At 54.1% G+C, this 12,409-nt stretch overlaps 1 protein-coding gene across 6 annotated transcripts in view; it reads left to right on the top strand.

The window, feature by feature from the left end:
• Positions 1-12,409, top strand: part of RASAL1 (RAS protein activator like 1) — a 30,002-nt gene that overhangs the window by 4,515 nt on the left and 13,078 nt on the right. For 3 of the 6 annotated variants that reach the window (XM_060612356.3, XM_060612357.3, XM_060612354.3), the window contains 6 exons: positions 1,131-1,187; positions 3,326-3,439; positions 3,578-3,639; positions 8,546-8,675; positions 10,735-10,816; positions 10,897-11,028. In XM_060612356.3, the coding sequence (XP_060468339.1) occupies positions 1,131-1,187; positions 3,326-3,439; positions 3,578-3,639; positions 8,546-8,675; positions 10,735-10,816; positions 10,897-11,028 (577 nt within the window). The other 3 variants (XM_060612358.3, XM_060612359.2, XM_078435776.1) reach the window with 3 other exon arrangements.

The following is a 12,409-nucleotide window of genomic DNA, read 5'->3' as shown; positions in this document are numbered from 1 at the left end:
AGCATGTGTGCTGAGCCCCATCGACCCGGGTTTGAATCCTGACTCAGGCGGAGGATAGTGGGAAAGAGGATACAGGTCCTCCTCCAAAGAGCTCACAGTTCAGAAGTTTGGCGGGGGACAGATACTAAATAGAGAAACGGGGGAGCAAGATGCCTTCAGGGGCTCAGAGGGATCGGAGATCAATTTTACAAAGGACAGAGGTGATCAGGGACTTTGGGGTGGAGGTTTGAATGACAGGACAGAGCCAGCCATGACCAGATCGGGGACAGAGTGTCTTAAGCAGACATCGACAGCAAGTGCAAAGGCCCTGAGGTCAGACTGAGCTTGGTGGAAGGCAAAGGAGGCCTGTGCAATGAGACAGAGGGGAGATGAGGGCCCTAGTGGACAGCTTGGGATGTGGCTGCTAACTCTTATTATGAAGGGGGGATAGAGCGGGTGTTGGTTGGCTCATGGCAACTCAAGGGGCTGCAGCATATCTGTGCTATTGGTTGAGCTTTGAGATCTGGGTGCCCTGGTCTATGCCAGCAGAGGCCCATCCCCACTGAAGGCTGAGTGTTGGGAGTCCTCTCCCCGGCGTAAGCCTCGTGGAAATGAAAAGCTGGGGAGGGCAGTGCCTCCCCCAGAGGGTGGCGTTAAGGCTCCTGGGGGAGAGCTCGGGGGTCAGCCCGTGATGCATCTCACCGCGCATTATCTCCTTTAGTCCCTCCAACTGCCCCAGGAGGTGTGTGTTAACATTAGAGAGTGGAAAAAGCGGCACCCATGGGGTTCCGCAGCTAGTGGGTGGTAAGCCCGGATGCCCCCCCCCCCCCCGCCAGCCCAGCCACAGCTCCGGGCCTCCTGAGATCAGCCCTGGGAACTTTCTGGCCTCATGCCTCAGTGTTCTATTTCTGTGAGTGGAAGCCCAGAGAGCCCGTGCATGGTGACTCAGGCAGGCAGCGGGTAGGCTGTGCACCCAGGACATCGCCTGCCGGGCCCCTGCCTCTTAGCTGGACCTGCCGTGTGACCCTGGGCCAGTCCCCTCCCCTCTCCGGCCGGCAGTTGCTGCCCTCTGTATGTATAATGAAGGTGGATCGGGACCCCTGCTCATGGCTGCCCTCTCAACCTCCTTCCCGAACCCCCTTCTCCTGCAGGTCTGGGAGCAGTGACCCCTACTGCCTCGTGAAGGTGGATGACGAGGTGGTGGCCAGGTGAGGAGTGGAGGGGCCAGACCCGGGGAGGGAGCCACAGGGCAGGGGACGGAGGAGGAACTCCTTCTAGACCTGGGGAGTCCAGGCACAAGAGGTCACGTTGAACAGGAGCTGGGGGAGGGCAGTGCTTACCCCGAGGGTGGACCCGCGGGGCTGACGGAGGGTGCTTTGTGCTTGGGCCCCTCTGGGGACAGACAGCTCCCCTCCCCGTCCTGCCCCACCGACGGGCCGACACCTTCCCCCTGGACCTGACGATGTCCATGCCGGCGTCCCGGGGCTGACTCAGCGGCTGGCGGCCTGTGCCTCCCATTGTGTCCTCCCCGGAGGCGGGCATCTCACGCTTGGCCGGGCTGGCTGGTTCCAGGCCTGCTGGGTGCTGCGGGCACCGGTGTGTGTGTGTGTGTGTGTGTGTGTGTGTGTGTGCGCGTGTGTGTGTGTGCATGCCCAGCTGGGCCTGCTTGTGAGTGTGCATGGGGGTGTTGGAGGGCTGGACGTGAATGCCTGTGGCCACACGTACATGTCCCCGGGGGTGTGGGGGGGGTTGGGGGGCTGCCCTGCATATACCCGTGAGCACCGGTGCCCGTCTGTTTGGGTACACGGGCGCCGTTGTGAACATTTGTGAGGATGTGAGGGTGTTGGATGCGGGTGAGTTTTGGGTGGGGGTGGAGGGACATGGGGGCTGGGCCATGGTTGGCTCCCACCCCCACAGGCCGAGGGACATCTCTCAGCCCCTGCAGGCCCGGGTGGGTGGCTGAGGCCGGGGTTCCTATGGAGACGGCAGGATTCAGGATGCTTCTGATGTCAGTTACGGTCCAGATGGGCTGGGGGCGGGGAGCCCGCGCGGAGGAGGGTCAGCCTGCGGCACCCCAGCTGACCCCCCCACATTGTTCTCTCTCTGCTCGTGCTGCCCCCTCACCACATGCTGTGATGCTGCCCCCAGACCCACACGCAGATTTTCTGTGCTGTCTCCCCGTCCCTGGGCTCTGAAGAGGGACTTCCAGCCGGGAAAAGGCCCGGGCAGGGGGACGAGGGTGTTTGGGAAGAAGGGTCCCTCTGGTGGCGGTGCCCTGGCCTGGAGCCGAGGGCAGAGCGTGCATCTGCGTGTGCGTGCGTGTGTGCGTGTCCACGCTCTTTGCTGGGGAAGGGTGTGGGGAAAGGGAAGGAAGGAGCGGCAGGCGTGTGACCAACTCTCGCAGCCGTCGATTCGGATGTGTCTTCACTGGGCAAAGTAGGCTCCCTGTTCCCTGCTGGGTAAAGGGAAGTGCTTCTGCAGGGGGGTCAGGGTCAAGATGCTCCACGTGCCTGTCTGTTTCTGGGCTTGTCTTGGTCCCTAACCCTCCTGGGGCTCCCCTCTTGCTCCCTGAGTGCTCTGGCCCCTGCTGACTTCGTGGTCTCTTGGCCCCTCACTCTTCCCCGTTTCCCGTCCAGCACCTTCCTGTTCCTCGGTCTCACCGAGCTCATTCCTGCCTCAGGGCTTTTGCACGTGCTGTCTCAGCCATCTTGTCCTCCTCTTCTCTTCCCCCTTTTTGCCTGACTAGCTCCTGCAGGAAGCCCTTTCTGGCTCTTGTGTCCACACCCCCCAGACCCAGCCAGGCGCCCCTGAGCCAACCCCGATCACGGGACTCCTCTCACTGTGTCATAAGAGCTCAGGAGAGAGCACCCGTCCACTGAAGGGGGCTCTGTGGGGGCAGCAACCTTGGCACCTCTCCCTCTGATTCTCCGCAGCCCACGAGGCTTGACACACAGGGTGTTCGTGGAGTGAACGCACGAGTGAATGAGTGGAATTGCGCGTGTCGTCGCGTTTGTGGGGTTCCGCGTGCGTGTCTCTGCCCTCTCTCACCGCCCGTGTGTGAGTGTGTGTCTGGGCATCTGTGTGAACGTGTCTGTGTTCCTGCGTGTGTATCTGCATGTGTCTGTAGGTAGGAACACAAAGATGTGTCTTTCTAGAAAATCTTGAGGATGCACATGTGTATCTGTGTATGTGGGGATGTGTCTCAGGCTTCCTTGGTGATCCGTGAGTGTCTCTTTTAGTGTGTACCCTTGTGGGAGTGTGTGTGTGTGTGTGTGTGTGTTTGGGTCCCCAGGCGTCTGCACCTATGTGGCCCACGGGTCCCCAGCCCCTGTGCCCTCTGTTGCAGGACAGCGACCGTGTGGAGGAGCCTGAGCCCCTTCTGGGGAGAAGAATACACCATCCACCTGCCCCTGGATTTCCACCATCTGGCCTTCTATGTGCTGGACGAGGACACGGTGGGGTGTGTGTGCTGGGGACCGCGGCTCGGGTACCGGAGGGAGGGTGGGCTGCCCCGAAGCAACGTACCCACCCGCCAGCCCTCGATGCCTGGGCCCGCGACTTGGTGACGTGGACCCTCACCTTGCCTACCTTGCCACAGGCATGATGACGTCATCGGCAAGATCTCGCTGAGCAGGGACGCGATTGCGGCTGACCCCCGAGGTGGGCGAGGGCAGCAGGCTTCAGCTGGGCGGAGGGCCTAGGGATGGTCGCGCCTTGGCGGGGCGGGGGTGGGGGGGTATTTGCAAGCGCGTAGCCAGAGGCGCAGGGAGGCCCGGGGCCTTCAGTGGAGAGTTATTTCAGTTGATGATTTCTTTTTAAATTTAATTTAGTTTATTTATTGAGTGCTATGTGCTGAACACTTTTCAAGTGCTCTTACAGGAATCAGCTCATTTAATTATTGCAATAACCCCGTGAGGTAGGTACTCTCATTGTGCCCACTCCGTAGGTGGACATACTGAGGCACAGGGGATGGGTTATGGGGCTTGCCCAGGATCACAGAGTTATTCAGTGGGACGTCCAGGATTTGAACCGAGACTGGCCAGTCTTGTGCTCCTGAGCCCGCACTGTGTGTGTTTTGTTCTCTGCTCAGGGGTGGTGTCCTGTTATTTTCACTGTACCGTATTTTGCCTTTCATTCACCACGTACCTGGGAGACCTTTCCGTATCGGTGCCCTAAGAGCCTCCACATTCTTTGGTCTTTGACTTCACGGCACTCTGCTGTGTGGACGCACCATCATTTCTTTGGCTGGTTCCTTGTTGGGTGGCACTTGGGTTGTTCAGTATCTCTCCCTAGTTCAAACGATGCCGCAACGAACAGCCTTGTACAAAGACGACTTCACCCATGCGCGAGTTGTATCGATCAGTCTGATAAATTCCCAGAAGTGCATTTGCTGGGTCATAGAGTACCCCCATGAGCACATCTGAGAGTTATTGCTAAGTTACCGTCTATGGAGGAGGTAACAAGTTGCCCGCCCTGTACCTTTGCCAACGATTACCAAACTTCTGGTCTTGTATCTGATAGGTAAAAAAATTTCCTCTTCATGTAGGTTATTTTGTAGTTCTCTGTGATTGAGACTGAAAGCCTCTTTACATATTTAAGAGTCACTTTATTTCCTTTTTTGTTTGTCATTTATTTATATTGTATGTGCATTTCCCCCCTGCCCCACACTGGGTTGTTTGGTTTTTCTTATTGATGTCTAGGAGCTCTTTACACATTAGGCAAATTTAACTCTTTGCCATAGTAGCTGCAAACATGTGTTTCTCCCTTTGTCACTTATCTTTTTGCTTATCATTTCTATCTATCTATAAAATGTGTTTCTTTTTCTCTAGTTAACTTCGTCTTTTTTTTTTTTTTGGCCCTTGATTTTCTGTGACCCCTAAAAAGGCCTTCCCAAATCTAAGGTTAGATAATATTTTTTACATGATCCCTTCTAGCAGTAATGTGTTTTCCTTTTTTACATTCAAGTCTTTGATCTATTTGGAACTTACCCAGATTCAAGGTATGGAGAGGGATTGAGCTTTATTACTTTTTATCTAGGCGACTACTAGTTGTCTCAATATCAATAATTGAATAATGTCTTTTTTTCATCAGTGGGGATTCGTTGAAAACCTATGTGCTGATCACGGCTCCTATTAATTGAGGGTGTACTCTGTGCCAGGCATGATGCTAAGAACATTGTATTTAGTCCTCACAAAACCAAGTGAAGTGTGCACTAGAATGATCTCGAATATATGGCTGCTGGGAAATTAGGTTTGGAGAGGTGAGGAGGGCCCTTGCCCCTCCTAGAAGTTGCAGCGGTGGGAGTTGAGTCCAGGCTGTGCCTGCTTCCAAAGTCTGTGTTTTCAACCTGTCTGCTGAGCCGTACCCACTGTGCCCCAAACATCCACCCAAGAGGGTGGCGTTAGATGATCGAAGTACAAGGCCAAGCTTCAAGGAGCTTATGGGCCAGATAGAAACACAAAACACATTCACGCAGAACAAGGGGCAAGAAAAGCAAGGGAAACGGGCCATGCGTCTGCATGTGGGTGCTTTTTATTTTTTTTAAACAGGACAGAAATGTAGGGGTGGAGGCATGTGGAACATCACCGGCTTGACCGTGGATGAGGATAAGAGGGCAGTGAAGGCTAGTGTAGTCAAGGAAGCTTTCCTGGATGAAGGGGAATGAGTTATTTCTTGTTTTTAATGTTTATTTATTTTCGAGAGAGAGACAGAGCATGAGTGGGGGAGGAGCAGAGAGAGAGGGAGACACAGAATCCAAAGCAGGCTCCCAGCTGTCAGCACAGAGCCCCACACGGGGCTGGAACCCATGAACTGTGAGATCACGACCTGAGCCGAAGGTCAGACATTTAACCGACTGAGCCACCCGGGCACCCCGGGAATGAGTTATTGCTTAAAGGTGCTTTGGCAAAGGCACTAAGGTGTGTCTATAGATTCTCTCCTGGGGCCGGGCCAGACGGAGTACTTGGTGGGTCTTGACTGGAGGGGGCTGAAGGTGCCAGGCCAGAGTCTAGACTTTCTTCTGGCGGCACTGGGGAGCCACGGATGGTCCTTGAGCAAGACAGTGAGGAGACTGGAGCCGTATTATCAGAGGGCGGAGTGACGGGAGAGATTAGATACATTTTCACAAGATCTCTGTGCTGCTTTGTGGATATTGGATCCCAGTGGGACAGGAGTACATGTGGGAGATCAATTAGGAGTCTGTTGCAGTACTCCAGCGAGAGGAAGTTGATGGCATCCTGGATTTGGGGGTAGCAGTGAAGCTAGAGAGAGGTGAGGTGGAACTTCCATTTCTAGCAGCATGGGGCATTGGATCCTCCTGCAGCATAATAGGGACGTCCTGAAAGAAGGAAAAAGTCTCACCATTCTCCACTCTCCCCCACCCCAACCAGGAGCTAAAACCTGACAGGGAGTGGGGAACAACAAGCAGGGAGGTGGTAAGGAAAGATTCCTCTGGAAGTGAATGTCGGCATCACATCTAGAGTCAACAGAGAGACTGAATCTTGGACCGGGGATGCGGCAGATGTGACCGACCCTGAAATGTTCCCATTTGATTGAGGCCCTTAAAGTGTCCCAGAGTGAGCTCCAACAGACATGACTTTGCAGTCAGAGGTCACCACACACACAAGGCAGTGGGCCACCATGAGCAAATGTCAGCAGAAACAGTAACTACCGGATTTGAACCCACAAGGGCTTTAGATTTTGCAATTATGATACACAAAATTTTTAAAGGAGTAAGATATTTAGGGGCACCTGGGTGCCTCGGCTGGTTGAATGTCCAACTCTGGATTTCTGCTCAGGTCATGATCCCAGGGTTGTGGGATTGAGTCCTGTGTTAAGCTCCAAGCTGAGTGTGGAGCTTGCTTGGGATTCTCTCTCTCTCTCTCTCTCTCTCTCTCTCTCTCTCTCTCTCCCTCTCTCTCTCTCTCTCTCTCCCTCTGTCCTTCTCCCCCACTTGTGCTCTCTCTCTCTCTCTTTTGCTCTAAAATAAAATAAAAACACAATAGCAACAACGAAAAGGAATAAAATATTTAAATAAATGAAAAAAGGCAACCACCAGAAAGGGCCAGCAATAATCATATTAAATGAAAGCAATACATTAAAAAGATAGGGACACCTGGGTGGCTCAGTCGGTTGACTGTCTGGCTCTTGATTTTGGCTCAGGTCACGATCTCGCTGTTTGTGAGATTGAGCCCCACGTTGGGCTCTGTGCTGCTTCTGCAGAGCCTGCTTGGGATTCTCATTCTCTCTCTCTCTGCCCCTTGCCTGCTTGTGCTCTCTCTCTCTCAAAATAAATAAAATAAACATTTTTAAAAGTTGATTGGAAAAGAACTAGATCAAAGTTTTGGAGATAAGGAGTAGTCATTGAAATTTAAAACTGAGTGGCCCGAGTTCAACAACAGAGCCAGAGCTGAAGGGAGAATTAGTGAGCTGGAAGAGAGATCTGAAGAAATGATTGAGACTTTAGCCCAGGGAAACAAGGAGGAAAATACAAAAGAGAAGCTCAGAGACCTAGAAAATTGTGGACAAGGTCTGACGTCCATTTTAATTGAAGTCCTATGAGGAAAGAATGGAAAAAGTTGGGGAGCGGAAGCGATTAAAAGAAAATGATGACCTGGAATTTTCCAGAATGCAAGGAAGGACATGATTCTGTACGTAGCAATGGCATGACCTGCACTAAGCAGGACGAAAAACAACAACAACACACACACACACACACACACACACACACACACAAAACCGTCCTTACGTACATATGTGGTGAAATTGCAGACCATCAAATACATAGTCCTTAAAACCAAAGAGAAAAGGTAGCCCATTTACACAAAATCAGTTATCAGGCTGAAATGACTTCCCAATAAGTACAAGGGAAGCTAGAAGTCGGTAGCTGATCTCTTCAAAGCGTTGAGAGACAAGAGAGACAGGGAGGGAGGTTGAAATTGACTTGACTGACTCTGGCAGGGAGTTGCCTGGACGGGGGCTGAGAGGTAGGAATGCCCAAGATTTTTTGGAGGGGAGAGTATGTTGGGATTAAATGACGGAGGCTTTCGTACACCAGGGTGAACAGTGTGATAGTACATGGTTAATGGCATTGAACTTTACTGCTCGCATTCAAATCCTAGCTCTGTCCCTTACCAGTTGTGAGATCATGGGCAAAGCTCTTCGTCCGCTGTGCCTCACTTTCCTTCTCTGGAAGTGTGGATAATTACAGTACCTACATCAGAAGGCGAACATGAGAAGCCCATGGCTTAATATATATTTCATGAGGGTTTTTTTAATGTTTATTTTTGAGAGACAGAGACAGAGAGCAAGATGGGGGGCAACAGAGAGAGAGAGGGAGACACAGAATGCAAAGCAGGCTCTAGGCTCCGAGCTGTCAGCACAGAGCCCGACGTGTGGGGCTCGAACTCATGAACCGCGAGATCATGACCTGAGCCAAAGTCGGACGCTTAACCGACAGAGCCACCCAGGCGCCCCTCCCCATGTTTCATGTTAATTGAATTTTTAAGTTAATACAATGCCAGAACCTGGCAGGTGCTTAATAAACGTTAGCGCCTGTGCCCTCCAGGAATTGACAGCTGGATCAACCTGAGCCGTGTGGACCCAGACGCAGAGGTGCAGGGTGAGGTCTGCTTGGATGTTCAGATGCTGGAGAACGCGCGGGGCCGTTGTCTTCGATGTCACGTGCTTCAGGCCAGGTACGGTCGCGATAGGGGATGGGGTGGGACTGGTCTGAGAATGAGCAAGAATTTGCCGGAGAGTCCCCCCAGCCGTCTTGGCTTTTGAGACCACCTCACTCCTGGGGTGACGACCCCAGGGCTCACGACCAGGATCCCTTGTGGGCAGACAGCCCCAGGGTCGCCAGGTTGGCCAGTTCCTGGGGTCAGAGCACAGGCAAAATCCTTGCTGGGTCCCCAGCGACTAGCAACCAAAGGCCAGGCACTCAGGCTGGCCAGGGTGTGCGTGAATAGGATTGTAAGTGATACATACCCAATTCACGCCAGCTTAAGCAGGTTGGTTTATATTAATGACGAGCGGCTTCAGGCATGTCTGGATCCAGGTGCTCAAACAGTGACAACAGGAGTCTACGGACATCGATTTCTCGGCTACCTTTTGTGTTAGCTTCGTTCTCAGGGAGTCTCTCTCCAGGTGTGGGCGAGCAAAGGTGAGGCCAGCAAGTCCCAGGGCCTCCTACCAGTTTGGCAGGTCCAACTGACTTTCTCCTGTCATTTCCAGCCGATGTCCTGGGGCTGATGTTTATTGGCCCAAATCTGGGGCACGTACCTATCTCTGAACCAAGGGCGTGGACTCGGATTGGTCAGGCCTGAGTCCCGCACCCATCCCTGGAGTGGAGAGGTCAGCCTACCTAACTGATGTGAGCTGGGAGCGAGAGAGGGGAGGTCCTGTCGCAAAGAAACAGGAGAAAGAAGACGGATGCGGGACCGGCGAAACCCACAGATGACTGTCCAGGGGCGCCAGCTCATGGGATGTCCATCTTCCTTGCTGCCTGTTTGTCACCCTGCAATCCCCTTCTCTCTCCCTCAGCTCCCCCATCATTTGCTTCCTTAAATACTGCCATCCCCTTTCCCCTCTCATCTCCCGTCTTGCCTTTCTGCCTTGTTTTCACATCTTACTCCCACAACCCTCCCTCTTGGACCGCTCCTCGCTCAGGTCGGGGACGATCTCTATTTCTAGTTTGCTGTGTGACCTTGAAGCCTCTTCTTGCCCTCTCTGTGCCTCTCCCACCACCTCCAGATTTCTGTCTCCAGCTGGGGCTCCCTGGGTCTGGATGGAGTACCAGGGTGGCGGAGGACAGACAAGAGGGCTGGACATGGGACAGGGGCTCCTCATCTGCTTTGTGCTAGTGGCCTCCTCCCCAGCCACAAGGCTGTGCAGGATCCTTGCGAGCAGGAGAGGGACTGATTGCTGTCGCTTAGCAACTGGGCCGGCTCCTAGGAGACCAAGGAAGGCTCTGGATGCCAAGCAGGGGTGGGAAAGGAGCAGCAGGAAGAAACAAGCAGCCCCTGGTGGGGGCTGTCACGGGATTTGGGGGGCCTCAGTAAGGAGGGGTTGGGGCAGCTGACGGAGGTGAGACTTTGGGGTTGTCATGGCAACCAGAGGCTGGCGATCCTTGCCCCATGCCTTTTCTTGGGTCCTAGGCAAGGCGTGGGTATGAGTATTTGTTGAATGAATGAATGAATGAGTGAATGAATGAATGGGCAGAGCACTCACGTCCTGCCAGCTGCTATGCTAAGCCTTTTATATACTCAGGTCGTTTAGACCTTGGCCCTCTGAGGTTGGTCTATCATTATTTCCATTTTCTAGATGAAGAGACTGTGAGGCTCAGGGAGGCGAAGTGACTTTTCTCAGTGTCACCCAGCCAATGAATGGCGGAGCCAGGCTTTGAACCCTGGCATCCAGTCTCCTATCCAGGGGCTCCAGGGAAACTGAGGCTCCCTTCCCACTTCCCACGACGTCTTCACCTCCTGGGCTTTGTGGTTCGGGACTCGACCTTTTGGCGCCTCCATTTCCTCATCTGGAAAATAGGGGCGCAGGGTAGCCCTGGTCAACAGGAAGGGTTTGGAAGGGCAGGATGGGGGGGGTGTTCCTTGCTGGGTCCCTACAAGGGGGCAGTTCATCGCCTTGCAAGCCAGAGGCATCTGAATGGTCTGCCCTGAGCCCCTTTTCCAAGGTCCAGCCTGGGTGTTTGCCCTTGGGGGTCCTGCGGCCCTCACCCCTTTCCTCATCTGTCTCCAGGGACCTGGCCCCCCGAGATATCACCGGCACCTCTGACCCGTTTGCACGTGTGTTCTGGGGCAGTCAGAGCTTGGAGACTTCAGTGAGTGGTGGTGTGGGTCCAGGGAGGGGCGGGCCTCAAGATGGGCCCTCCTCAGCCCTCCCTCACTCCCCCTCCCCCAGACCATTAAGAAGACCCGCTTCCCACACTGGGATGAGGTGCTGGAACTTCAGGAGATGCCAGGTGCCCCGGCCCCGCTGCGGGTGGAGCTCTGGGACTGGGACATGGTGGGCAAGAACGACTTCTTGGGCATGGTAAGCAACCCCCCCCCCCCCCCCCCGACACCCTGGCTTCCCTCCGCCTCCAAGAGGGAAGGGGAGGGGAAGGGGCCGCGCATCCTGGGATCTGGAAGGATAGATGTGAAAGCTGTCTCGACTGGCTCCTTGGCCAGGCCTGAGCGATGGAGTCCCAGCGCCCCATCGTACAGGTGAGGAGACTGAGGCTCTCCGAGGGGCAGGAACCTGCCCAAGGTCACGGGGCAGGCCCAGATTCTCATTCTAGGGTGAGAGTACCCAGGATGACCGCGTGCTAAGTAAGTACTTCCCCAGCATAATCTAATTTCCGTACCGGTAGCGGCCACCCTATGAGGTGGGGACTATTGTCTCCATTTCATAGATGGGGAAACCGAGGGTCATTCAGAGAAGTTGAGTGGCTTTCCCCAGGCCACATGAGTAAGAAATGGCAGAGCCGGGACCTGAGTTCAGGTTTCTCTGACACCACACTCTCAGCCCTTAACCTCTACCCCTGGAAGCCCTGGGCTCAAGGTCTTTCTCTTGGAGCCTCAGTTTGCGCATCTGTAAAATGAGCGCGATTGTCCCTGCCTCTCGGTGGTAGTGCGGATATAGTCCGGGCTGACAGTTTTTCAAAGGAGACGAGATTAGAGCAAGTTACAGGGAGGCTTGGTTGCCCACAGCCATGGAGGGGGGAATGTCAACGGTGCAGCTGCTTTGGAAAAGAGTCTGGCCGTTCCTCAAACGGTTAAAGACAGTTGTCACATGCCCCGGCGGTTCCACTTCTAGGTACGCACCAAAGGGAAATGCACGCATTTGTCCACACAAAAGCTTGCTAGTGACAAGCAAGTGTGGAAGCAAAACCCAAATGTCCATCCCCAGGTGAATGAATAAATCAAACGTGGTGTATCTTACGAGGGACTGGGGCCCAGCCATAAAAAGGAAGGGCACACTGGCCCCTGCGACCTCGTCGATGAATCTTGAAAACATGCTAAGGGGAAGAAGCCAGGCCAATAAACCCACAGATTCTATGATTTCATTTCTGTGAGCTGTCCAGAGGAGGAGACGTAGAAGAAAGTAGATCACTGGTTACAGGAGCTGGGGCTGGGGTGGGAGCTGGGGAGGGACATCTAAGCCTATGGGTACAGGCTTTCGGGGGGGGGGGCGGCTGATAGAAAAAGTTCTGAAATTAGCGATGACGGTTGCACAGCTCCGTGAGTGGACCGAAAACTTGTATGGGGTGCAAATTATATCTTTATAATATTTTAAGAGAGAGGGGGTGGGGCTCGGGGGGCCTCCCGGGCTGTCTTTAAGCCTCTTGGCAGATGTGATTTGTGTCCCCAGACAGAGCGGAAAAGGCTCTCGGTCCAGGTATGTTGCCCCCGGCAGCTGTGTGACCTCGGGC

This window comes from Panthera onca, chromosome D3 (genome assembly GCF_046562875.1).
Source record: "Panthera onca isolate mPanOnc1 chromosome D3, mPanOnc1 haplotype 2, whole genome shotgun sequence".
NCBI classification, from domain to species: domain Eukaryota; kingdom Metazoa; phylum Chordata; class Mammalia; order Carnivora; family Felidae; genus Panthera; species Panthera onca.
This window is presented reverse-complemented; position numbering and strand designations above follow the sequence as displayed.